General features: G+C 41.9%; 1 protein-coding gene across 1 annotated transcript in view; it reads right to left on the reverse strand.

The window, feature by feature from the left end:
- si:ch211-117n7.7 (uncharacterized protein LOC751622 homolog) overlaps positions 1–12,537 on the reverse strand; it is a 52,405-nt gene extending 39,868 nt beyond the window's left edge. The window contains exon 1 of the mRNA XM_034185505.1: positions 12,425–12,537. Coding sequence (XP_034041396.1) covers positions 12,425–12,495 — 71 coding nt within the window. The 5' untranslated portion in view covers positions 12,496–12,537. The remainder of the gene's footprint in view (positions 1–12,424) is intronic.
- Positions 12,538–12,753: the final 216 nt, after the last annotated feature.

The raw sequence follows: 12,753 nt of genomic DNA on the forward strand, positions 1-12,753 counted from the left end.
TCTCCCCCTGCAAAATAACCCCAAGATCAGTTGGTGACAGACATGCTCCCTTCTTCCCCTCTCTTGGTTCCTCCATCTATCCTTAAGCTCCTCTTCAATGCGCTCCCTCTCCCCACATCTCACATTGATCCCGAGCTCCTTCAGCAAGGTTGCGGCGCTCTTTAATGATGCAAAGGTCTTCTCTCCGGTGTTCAGCTTAATTCTCAGTCGCGCTGGATGCAGACACCTTGCCTGCATATCTTTCTTTTAAAGCTGTCTGATAACTTCGTGGACCCTCATCTGTTTCTGTTGTAGATCGAGGGAGTAGTCCTGATCAAAGTAGATTTGCTTGCCTTGAAAGAGAATGGGCCCCTGACTCCATGCCTGCGTTATAACTGTGTCCTTTACGGCTGCGTCCATTGCTGTGTGCAATTGTTAAAATTAAAATAAAAAAGCATGAAATATTTATTTTATATGTAATGAGTTTAAAATATATAAAATGTATGTTCACATTCTGTAATGTCAGACAAAACTATTGAACTTTTTCATCATATTCTAATTTTTAGATATGCAACTGTATAGTGATAGTATGGATGCCAGCCTGGAGGAGTGAAGGTACACACTGGAAAGAAAGGGAATGAAAATCAAATGAAGCAATGTGAAGTACATATGGGTGCATGAGAGGGAGGATACTGGAACGGTGATTTTACAAATAATAGAGATGGTCAAAATGGATGAGTTAAAATATTTAGAGTCAATTATTCAAAGTAACAAAGAGTGTGACAGAAGTAAAAAAAAAAAAAGAGTGCAGGTAAGATGGAGTTGGTGAAGAAGAGTGGTAGGAGTAATTTGTTATGAAAGTTATCCGCAAGAAAGAAAGTGAAAGTCTAAGACCAAGTCTTAGAGGATTAGCAAAAAGACAGGAGGTGGAGTGCTGAAGAAGCTGCAGTTTTCCTCGGAAAGGATGGACAGAATTAGGAACAAGCAGAGAGAGTGCAGGTTACAAATGAGAGAAGGCTGTTGACATGGGTTGGGCGTGTAGAGGAAAATGCACGGTATATCGGGAGAGGCTGGCAGCCAAGAGGAGAAGATGAAGGCCAAAGAGAAAGATTATGGATGTGGTGAGGAAAGACATGTGAGTTGTTGGTGTGATAGAGGAAGATGAGAGTGAGAAAAGCTGAAAGAGTTAGTAAGGTCAGACCGCCTTTGGGTGACGTTCTCGTGATTTGGTGCTATATAAATTAATTAAATTGAAAGATGAGGTCTTTGTGCGTGTATGTGTGGAAGCAGACCCTGTACCCTTCCTCAGTCAACACCAAAACTTTTAAAATACTAATCATTCAAAATGCAGGTAAGTACTGATTGCTTTTTGTGTGCAGAAATACACTATGATACCGTGAAACCTATCCACAGCCCTGAAAGGCCCAGACTCAACATCAATTATAAACACTCCATATCTTGGCTTCCCTGACCCACTTCAAATCCTGATTCAACATCTTAAGCCTTCTCAACCAGAGCAAGAACCTACCACATATAAACAGGCCAAATTATGTGCCTTCCACAAAGAATGGCTTGTCCAGTTTCTGTGGCTGATTTAAAACAGCCAACATTATGCATTGCATTTATTGCAAATAGTATTGCCAAAGCATTGCTGGGAACAGTGCTTTAGCTATTGGGACATTTATTTTCTGAAATGAAACATTAAAAAAGCAGAAAGTCTCCAAGAGACATGTAATGTGTCATGACAGGTGTGTTTGGTTGGCAAACGGGCCCCCCTCCTGGCAGCATTTCAACTGCAGGAAACAGCAAACACAGCAATGAGGAGTCAGATCATTATCAAAAAATCGAAGGCTGTTTAATGTAGCCAAAGAAGGGATTCATTTTAGCAATATTAAATGGATGCTGTGCAATTTTATACATTTAGTGAAGAATGATGAATGTATCAGTGCAGAGTTTATTGGTCATTCATTCATTCATTTGCTGCCACTTACTGTCCAGGTTGCAGTGGGAGCAGACCAATCAGTTCATCCCACACATCATATCCTCGGCCAAGTCTTCTAACTGTTCCTGGGGGATCTTGATGTGTCCCCATCATAGCTGGAAATATAATCCTTCCAGCATGTCTTCCCAGGGGCTTCCTCCCAGTTGGACATGTCTGCATCCTCACCAGATGCCTGAAACCGCCTCAGCTGCCTTCTTCGATGTGAAGCAGCAGCGGCTCTAGGCCGAGTCCCTCCTGGATAGTCACGCTTCTCACCCCGTCCAGGAGTGCAAGCCCAGATACCCGACAGAAGATATCTGCAACCTTATTCTTTCGGACATGACCCAAAGTTCATAAACATAGCGGAGGATAGCCTCCTTCTGGCTAAGCTCTTTCTTCACCACCACAGTCCTGGTACAGCATCTGTAAAACATCAGACGCCATCCCAATCCAACTTAAGCCCACTTGTAAACAAGACCTGAGACACTTAAACTTCTCCACATGGGGCAATAATTTTTCTGAGACCCAAAGGGGACAATCCACCCTTTTCCGACAGAGTACCATGGTCTCAGATTTGAAGGTGCTGATTCTCATCCTAGTGTCTTCACACTTGGCCTCAAACCTGCCACTCACTGAGATTACTACCTTTTTTTAAAATGTGAACAAGGAAGGCTCATACGGTGGCTTGCAAAAGTATTCAGCTCCTTGGCATTTCACTCATTTTAATTGTTTATGGCATTTCAAATACAAAAGTTAAATCAGGCTTCTCAATATAAATAATTTTTAAATTATCTTCCTTAACACTCAAACTGAAAATAAATCTCTACAACGCGATATAAATTAATTACAAATATAAAAGCCAAGACGATGGGTTGCATAAGTAATCAGCCCCCTTGGTATAATACCTGTAAATAATCAGTTGTATTGCCAGTTTTCTTCAGACAAGTCAGGGGATGGATACATGAACATTTCCAAGTCACTGAATATGTCTTGAACTTTATTTCCATCAGTTATGAGAAATACAAACAGTATGGCACTCTATGGTAAATCTGTGTGGAATAGACAGTTCTCAAAAAACTGAGTGACTGTGCAAGAAGGAGAACGGTGAGGAAAGCCACCAAAACACCCAGACAACCCAGAAGCGGTTATAGGCTTCTGTGGCTGTGATTGGAGAAATTGTGCATAGTGTATGTTTTGCATTTTGTATCCCCAGTTATACAGCTTCATGATGAAATGGGACAGAGGAGGGTCTTCTTTCACTGAAACATCAAATCTAGGCTTACATCTCAGATGTACCTTCTGGCAAATTGTAGCTGAACTTTCAGGTCTTCTTTTTAATAAAACCCTCCTCTGTGCCACTTCATCACAAAGCTGTATAACTGGGGATACAAAATGCAAACATGCACTGTGCACATTTCTCCAATCACAGCCACAGAAGCCTGGAACTTCTTCTGAGGTTGTCTGGGTGTCTTGGTGGCTTTCCTCACCCTTCTTCTTGCACAGTCACTCAGTTTTTCAGAACTGTCTACTCCACACAGATTTAGCATAGAGTGCTATAGTTTTTGTATTTCTTCATAACTGATGTAATTAAAGTTCAAGAAATATTCAGTGACTTGGAAATGTTCATGTATCCATCCCCTGACTTATCTGAAGAAAACTGGCAATTAAACAGATTATGTACAGGTATTATACCAAAGGAGCTGATTACTTATGCAGCCCATCTTCTTGGCTTTATATTTTTAATTAATTTATATCAAGTTGTAGATATTTATATTCAGTTTGAGTCTAAAGCCCCATTTACACATAGACGGTAAGAGCTGCCGGAAGCGTCCGGAAAGAGTTTTTGGCCGTCTTAAGGATCAAACCGCCGTAGTCAACGCCGGCACTAGGGGCATGGCTTAGTTTCCGGCTTTACCGGGAATCGTTGAAAAAATTATTCAACATGTCAAATAATTCCGGGAGCGCTCCCGGAGAATTCGTGTGACGACGGAGACAACGCAAACAACTGCGTTTGATACTTTTTAATTGCCGTTTCATCCTGCCCCTTCCTGTAGTGCCGCAGTTTACACCACCGTAATTGGTGGTCGGCGTTGTATCCCTAACCAACGGTGTGTAAAACGGCGATAGAGCTCACATCGGCGTCCTCAAAGGCGTTTTAACCGGCGACAGAGGCAGACAAAACGGCGGCGCTAGTTGGACAGTACGCCGTTCTAAACGCCACCTCCCAGTTAACGGCGTTCCAAACGCCCGATAGGCGGCGGTCAATATAAAAATGCTAGCGCGCTGCTTGCAGGCCTCTCACTCGCGGCCAACTCCAGATATTTTTGCAGATAAGCTCCAGTATACCTCCTAAAAGAAATTGGCAGCGGCAAGGACTTACAAGAGGTCTGGTTCAGAAGCAGAGGAGAGCCCTGTAGTGGAGACGAGCAACACGTTGAGAGGGGAAAAGGAAAGGAGAAGAAAAGGCTGAGAGATGAGCTCCCTCCCCCTGCAGTGACAGCTGCTTCAGCTTATTATACTCTGGGGGCGGTGCCTATATGCAAAAGTTCCTGGAGTAAAGCAGGATTTGCCTGGATAAATCCAGCGGTACACAGGGCATTATCGGTGGCAGCAGAACACCGCCATTCTCACGTGCATCTTAACCTGCGATTGTAAAGGATAGAACTGGGTATTAACCCCTGTTGCCTGATGTGTGCTGGATGCTACAGCGTCAAAATGCCGCTTTATTCGGCGGATTTAGCGGCGTTTTATCCGCGTATTTGCAGCTAGTACGGCGCTCAAAACGCCGGCGAAATGCTCCGCCCCTTTCCACCGCGAAAACAGCCGGAACTACCGTGAACTTCGGTCTATGTACTACCCGCCGACAAAACCGTCTATGTGTAACCTGTGCTTAAGGAAGATCATTTTAGAAATTTTTATATTGAGAAGCCTGATTTACTTTTTGTATTTGAAATGCCATAAACAATTTAAAATGCGTGAAATACCAAAGGGCTGAATACTTTTGCAAGCCACTGTAGCTCCAAGTTGTTTGGAATCATATCAGTTTAAAGTTATTTTCATATGGAAACAAGAGTTACGTCTGATTGAAATAACGTCTAAAAAGTGATTCTGTCTGAACCACAGAGCTTTTGCTCTGAAACAGCAAACACCTCTCTAGGTAAAGCTCACTGAACCTCACTGAATACTGAAAGATCATTAAAATCACATATTTGTTAAACCACGTAAACCTGCAGAAAAACCCTCTATGCTTTTTGATATATTTTTTCAAACTTCACCGCTGCACATTGAACAGAAACAATTTTCTTGCAGCAGGAAAGACAGCTCTTTCATGATTAAAACTGTAATACATTTTGTTATTTTTGTTACTAACACTCGCAAGCTGGTTTTCATTACAGATTTGTGCAAAAGTTAAGTGATATTTTCACAATGCTGACAAAACACAGGAAGAAAATGACAGCATTTCAACTGTGTGGTGACAGAAGAGTAATATTGCCACATTTCATTGTGTTTCCACTGCAGTTTTGTGAAATATGGCTTTTTCAAACTGCCTGAAAAACCACCTCATGCAAGCATAAAAACTTTTTGCAATACTTCATTTTTTTCTTCTTTTTGAAATACACGTTTCCATTAAATGTATTTTCAATTCACTTTTTCAAATAGGTGCAATTTGGAGGCTACTGAAACCCACCTAGTGTCGATAAGATTGCTAATTATCAGTGTTATCTACACTGTTGGCAAGATTAGAGTATTTATTTCATGAATACAGCAGCTCACTACTTATGTTTAAATTTTGCACTACTGATATATTGAATTCTTTATGCTTATGCTTGTTATCGTCATCACAGCCACTCACAGGTGAGTATGGTGGTTTATGGATTGAGCAGAGACTCAACCATGTCCGAGCTGCATGGTTTGCTGTCTTTGTTTGGCAGCAGCAAACTGTTAGTTTTAAGTGTATATGAATAGCTGGTTGTGATGAAGCCCCATATTTGCAGAAATGCAAGTATTTCTGTTAGATGACAGACTGGTGTTTAAGCCCGTATCACACCATAGGAAACGTATGAGGAGCCGATACTATTAGTCTGAGCTCGTTTTTATCGGACAAAAGTCCTTTTCCCATCTGCAAAATGAGTTCCTTGTCAGCTGTTATTCACTGAGGACATCAGAAAGTTTTGTGCTTGCTCAAAATTTTAAGTCTGCTTTTAGAAAATATCATTCCATAGAGACAGCTCTCACTAAAGTGGTGAATGATATTCTGCTTGCAATGGATTCGGACACCACTACGGTTCTCGTGCTGTTAGATCTTAGTGCTGCGTTTGATACTGTGGACCATCATATTCTACTCGATAGGCTGGAGAATCATTTTAGGATTACAGTGGTCCCTCACTATAATGCGGTTCACCTTTCGCGACCTCGCTGATTTTTTTTTAGTGCAATTTTGCATGCTTTTTTTTTTTTAACAGCGCATTGTGTTCTGCGGTCTGCCTCCGATGCGCTTACTGAGTCTGCGGGCTCGGTAAACGCAGCAGCGGGCCACTCACACCGCCCCCGTCTGCTCTGCAGAGCGGCGCCAAATGTGGCAACAGGTCCAGAGACTACACTCGCTGTTTTGATGTGGATGTTGACCGCAGCCGCAGAGCTCCGTGGCCACCGAGAGAGGACTTGGATTCTTTGCAGGTCCTGCATCCGTACCTCCGGAGGCAGTGAGCGAAGGGAGAGTTCTGCGTGTGTCTGTTTATAATCTTCTCGCCAGAAGAAAAAAGAGAGTGTTTACACAGGGGAAGAAAAGTGAGAAAATGTTAATGCCTGTTGAGAAAAGTGTATAAAGTGTGTAGTGAGGGGTTTTACAGCCTTAAAACATCTATAACAATTGCAAAAAATAGCGCTGACTACTTCGCGGGTTATTTTTAGAACGTAACTACCGTGATAAACAGAGGGACCACTGTACCTGAGAATGCCCTTGCATGGTTGACATCATACCTGGCCAGTCAGTCTCACTGTGTGTTGTACAGTAACACTACCTCTAACCTTAGTGACATGAAATTTGGGGTTCCACAGGGGTCTGCCTTAGGCCACCTGCCTTCTCCCTTTATATAGCACCCCCTTGGGCACATATGTGGTGTTTTGGGATTACCTTTCATTGCTATGTGATGATCTCATCCACATAAACTCCTTAGAAAATTGCCTTGCATCAATGAAAAGCTGGATGTCTATCAATTTCCTACTTTTAAACCATGACAAGAAATGATGGTTCTTGGTCCATTGAGACATTGGCATCAATTTGACCAGCTAACGGTTCATCACCCATCACACTGACAAAGTGAGGAACCTTGGGGTAATTTTTGATCCTACGTTGAACTTTGACCTCCACATCAGAGATATTTCGAGGACTGCTATCTTCCACCTGCGAAATATAGCAAAGATTCGTCCCATCCTGTCTATGGCTGATGCTGAGACCCTGATTCATGCATTTGTTTCTTCTAGATTGGACTGCTGTAATATTATATTTTCTGGTTTACCGCAGTCCAGCATTAGGGGTCTCCAATTGGTTCAAAATGCTGCTGCCAGACTTCTGACAGGAAGCAGAAAGTTTGACCACATTACACCCATTTTGGCGCCTCTTCACTGGCTTCCTGTCCCTGTGAGATCAGATTTTAAGGTTCTGTTACTAACCTATAAAATTATTCGCGGACTGGCCCCTTCCTACTTAGCTGACCTACTTAAACCCTATGTACTGGCCTGGGCTCTGCATTCTCAGGGTGCAGGACTACTTTGTGTCCCTAGGGTGAATAAAAAGTATGCGGGTCTCTTATCGTGCACCTGTTCTGTGGAATGATCTCCCTGCATCAATAAAACAGTCAGATTCTGTAGAGACTTTCAAGTCCAGACTTAAGCACTTATTTTCCCTTTCGTATGGCTAACATACTGCCATAGTATGGTAATATGCTTTCTACCCTTTTAAATTGATTTTATTAGTAAAGAGAGTGGGCCGCGGCCTCAACTTTATCTAATGTCTGGGTCTTGTAGTGAAGCTTAGGGCTAGAGGCCGCAATCACCTATTATTTTTTCTTGTTGCTAAATGAAAAATTACACTGTATTTGTTGTCTTTCTGCCACCTGATTCTGTTTTTCTCTTTGTTTTAAGGTGCAGCTCCATCCAGAGATGGGAGTGGTATTTTTCTCTGCAGGCCTCCCATCTTGTGCACCAGCCTGGACTCCCAAAATTTCCTATATAATTTCCTGTATTGTCTATTGTGTCGGTAGAATGGCCCAAGCAGAGGGTCACCCCTTTGAGTCTGGTCTGCTTGAAGTTTCTTCCTCAAATCATCAGAGGGAGTTTTTTCCTTACCACTGTCACCTGTGTGTTTGCTCTGGGGGTTGGTAAGGGTAGACCTTATTTGTGTGAAGCACCTTGAAGCAACTTTGTTGTGATTTGGCGCTATATAAATAAAAAAAAATTTAAACACACATCAAGCGGATAGCTTCCTACTGCCTACAAGTTCATCATTCTGTCCTCTCCTTGTTTTTTACTTTGACGATACTCATGAGTTTATGTCCAATGGCTCATTCTGGGCTTCTGACTGAACAAAGCTCAGAGGGTGTGAATTCTGCATGAGCGGAGAGAGGACTGGGCACAGCTGTTCCAGGTTAGAATGAAAAAAAGACAGCATGGTGTGGTTTTTAATTCTCTCTCACCTCTTGACGAGGAGTTGTTTGATGTCCTCGCTGTGAGAACAGCACATACCTCTAACAGAAATGTCTTTCAGGCCTATTCTTCTAAATTCTAAGAGAAGCTCTTGCTTTTCTCTAGAATATTTATTACAATACATGACAACATCCAAAAATCACCAAAACAATGTCCTAAATAAGGTCTTGCAGACTCCTGGATAAACCTGTCCCAGAGATCTAGGATCCAGTGACCAATTTCATATTAATTTACTTTAAGAGTCAATAAAATGTTGTTTACATAGAAAACCTGTAAAGCCTACTTTTAGTACACAGAAAATTCACAGGAGGTATTGATAAGGGAATCGATAAGGAATCAGATCGATAAGCGTAATCGATTGATAAAATCTTATCAGTACCCATCCCTAAAGGTGAGTCACGACTGACATCTTTAAATGGCTTTGAGGAGGGTTAATGTAGAAATTACAGACCTGCTACTTCTGAAAAGCAGCGAAGAAGCGGGTGGCTGCTTGAAGCTTAAGCAGCAAAGCAGCGCTGCGACCCGCTACTTCAATCAACGTAGAGAAATAATCATTTTCCTGATATACACCCTCAAAAACAACAGCAGATCCGGTGTAATGTGAACTGAAGAACCGATAAGGTCATCGTTAAGGAAAAAGGCTACTGATGTCGGTAGACAGGGGCGTCGGACTGGGGGGGTAAAGGGTACTATGTACCCAAGGCCCAGAGCATGGCGGGGGGCCCACAAAAAACTGGCATTAAATACATTTTTGTGTTGCATGTTATTAATGTTCATACAATTCATGTTGTAAAAGAATATAATTAGAATGAATTCATAAATGTTGCAAAACATAATTCTGCTCTAACAATAATATTGAAAGATCTCTGAGGACCCTTCCACCCCTGCACAGTTGTACAATGGTTTAGTCCAGGCACACAGGGGACACTCACACCCCCCCCCCCCCCCCCCCCCCCACATCCCAAACGGGATCTGACAGAAAAAGGAGGTGTTTACTACTGCTGAAACAACTAATCTATTTAATCGATTATTAAAATAGTTGTCAACTAATCAAGTCATCAATTAGTTGCTAAATAACTTTGTTTTACCGCAAATGTTTTGTTTCTTCCATATAAATCAACTGTTTCTGCAGCGTGGCTTTGCTTTGAACCTTGAACCAATCGAAGCAGTGATTCACAGATCGAGCAGTGCTTCGATCTGGTGCTTTGTTGATTCAGTATTTTATTTCGCTTAATCTTAATTTTTCCCCACTAAAACCCCAAAGAGCATATGTCTGTGAGTCAAATGTATTACAAATTGTAATATTTTATTCATTTATTTGTATTATATATTAATAATAATATAGAAACAACAATAATAGTAATAATAACTTATAATCCTGTTGTGTGGGCCGCCAGAAGAGGAGGTACTGCTGGCCCACACCAGAGGGCGCCCTGTCTGGAGTGCGGGCTCCAGGCACCAGAGGGCGCAGCCGCCTCACAGGAGCAGCCAGGGTGACAGCTGTCACACATCACCTGCAACAGCTGTTACCAATCACCTGATCAGCAGGGGTACATCAGCAGGACGACGTCTCCACCTCTTTGCCGAGATATCGTTCTACCTGGAAGGTAACGTACCTCAGCTGACTGTTTTGACAGTATCCTTTGTGACCTTGTGCATTATATTGTGGACTGCTTTTCCAACGAGAGGTGGAGGTAGCTTTCCTGCTGTACTGATTCCTGGGTGCAAACACATCCTCAGTTAATTGCTTTTTTGTTCCTCGCCAGCAGTACCAGGTCTGACACGCGGAGGCAGTGGCCACCTGGGAGTTCGGGACTTGGCGGCTCCAGTATTCCCGGGGTCTGGTGGCGGAGGAAATCGTGTGGTTCCGGTTCTGCTTTGGACAGGCGTCTCCTATCTTCGAGCCTGCCCACACGACACCTTTGTGAATTGACTCTTGTCTATTGTTGTAATCTGTTGTATTTGTTGTGCACATTCACAACAGTAAAGTGTTGTTATTTGACCTACTCCATTGTCCGTTCATTTGCGCCCCCTGTTGTGGGTCCGTGTACCTACACTTTCCCAACAAATACCACAATACAGTTTTAGAGAAACGGACAAAAAGAATCTGATAAAACAAAACAGAAAAGACTAAACCAACTAACAGTGAACATAAATAAATAGAAATAACTGTTTCCTGTGAACACCTAGTGACTCTTAAACGTCCACTTCATCCCTGTTTTATTAAGTTTAATGACAATTTGTTTTGGTCAAACATCTAAGCTGTGTTATTACACAAGAAAAAAACTAAAATGCAGTAAACTGCGCATTTGTGTCTTTTTTCATGAAAATATCTTATTAAATATAACATATTACACTTTCGTCAGGCCTTTAAAATACTTTTGTGGACTCTGGGTGTAATATGTTGTCAGTGGTGAGATAGTTGCTGTAGGCATCTAAACCTGATAGAAATCTCTTTGTGGTGTGTCGGTGATGTATGTATGTGCAAAATAAAACAAACACACTCTAGGTATGTTTTTGACGAGAATATAACATAACTTTGTTACAAGCTCAAAAGCTGATGTTGTGTGATAAAGGTCTTTTAATAATAACTCACTTAAAGAAATAATGGCAAAACTCACTTGTAAGTTAAAAAAAAACAATTAATCAAAAAAAATAATCGACCGATGAACTGATTAGTAAAATAATCGTTAGTTGCAGCCCCGGTGTTTAGGCTGAAATAAATATGTCTTTCCTAAAAAATCAAAGTCTGGATTTCAAAAAAGAAGAGAAAAAAAAAGGACAGGGAAAGAAAACTAAATGAGGGAAAGCAGCTGCTAACCAAATTCTTTGAAAAGAGAGGTGAGTTTGAAAGCTAGCTATATTGAGTTGGGGGGTCTGGGGGACCTGTGCATTCCTGTGCATTTTAACAGACGGGAATGCACCAAATTGCACAATTTTGTAGAAAAAATGGTGCAATTTGTTCCCCCAGACCCCCCATCTCAATATTGCTCCCCCAACTTTAAAAAGGGCTCTGACTCCCAGGTGTGATCTAAGGTATACATGATGTAGACCTGGTTTGACTACACATTAGAAATTTGGTGTTTGCATTAATAAAAAAGAACATAACACAGTGGGGAGGGGGTGTCTTCAGTATGGCTAGTACCTAGGGCCCAGATTTTGGCACTACGCCCCTGTCAGTAGATCAAATTATTTCTTATCGATTCTTAATAGGAACCTGTTTCGATACCCATCCCTATTTCAGACCATGGCAAACTCTATTCAAATCCAGCTCCACCCATTGAGTATGTGTCTTTCACCAGGAAAATGCTTCTGCTAAATGCAGATCTTTGTGTTGTTTGTGGAAATGTGACATCACCTGTCCATCAGAGCCACAAATCCACAGGAGACAGACGAATTTGCCAACGGACAAAATATTTAAATACATAACTAACCTTTTTGCACTATCCCTCATGGTGTGACATGGCCTTAAACAACAGCGAATAAAGTCAGGCAGCCCCCCCCCCCCCCAAAAAAAACTGGCTACGCCCCTGCAGCTGCAGAAGAATTTTTGCATATGTAGTAACAGACTGATTTATGTTTGTGCAGGCACTTCAGTGCTGGTGAACGTGTAATTATTAACAGATTCCAATGTCAAATGTTTGTGTAAATGTTGAGTTGTAAAATTCTATATATAAAAAAAATCAGTTGGAGAAACGCTGACTGTTGTGAGCTACAATTTACGTCGTTATTCAAAAACCATATGTTGGCTTGACTCACGGCGTCTCCTTCTTCCTCTGGACTGGAGCTGCTTCTGCAGATTCAGGTTGCTCAAACACTCGCTTTCTCATCTTGAACGGCGAATAACTGCGACAAACTTTGGTCTGTTTCCCGATAACGTTTGACCAAAGTACAGAACAGGGAGGTAGGGAGGTTCTCGGACTGTGAAGGTGGCACTGGATTTAATCATAGACTCTAAACGATAGAGCACAACGCAATTAAACAGTGTCACCTTAAAAATCTGACTTTTTTTAACTTTACTTACGAACAATACTGACACACACACACACACACACAAAACAAACAATGGTGCTCAAAAATGTGAACCC

The sequence above is a fragment of the Thalassophryne amazonica genome, chromosome 13, assembly GCF_902500255.1.
Source record: "Thalassophryne amazonica chromosome 13, fThaAma1.1, whole genome shotgun sequence".
In the NCBI taxonomy this organism is placed as follows: domain Eukaryota; kingdom Metazoa; phylum Chordata; class Actinopteri; order Batrachoidiformes; family Batrachoididae; genus Thalassophryne; species Thalassophryne amazonica.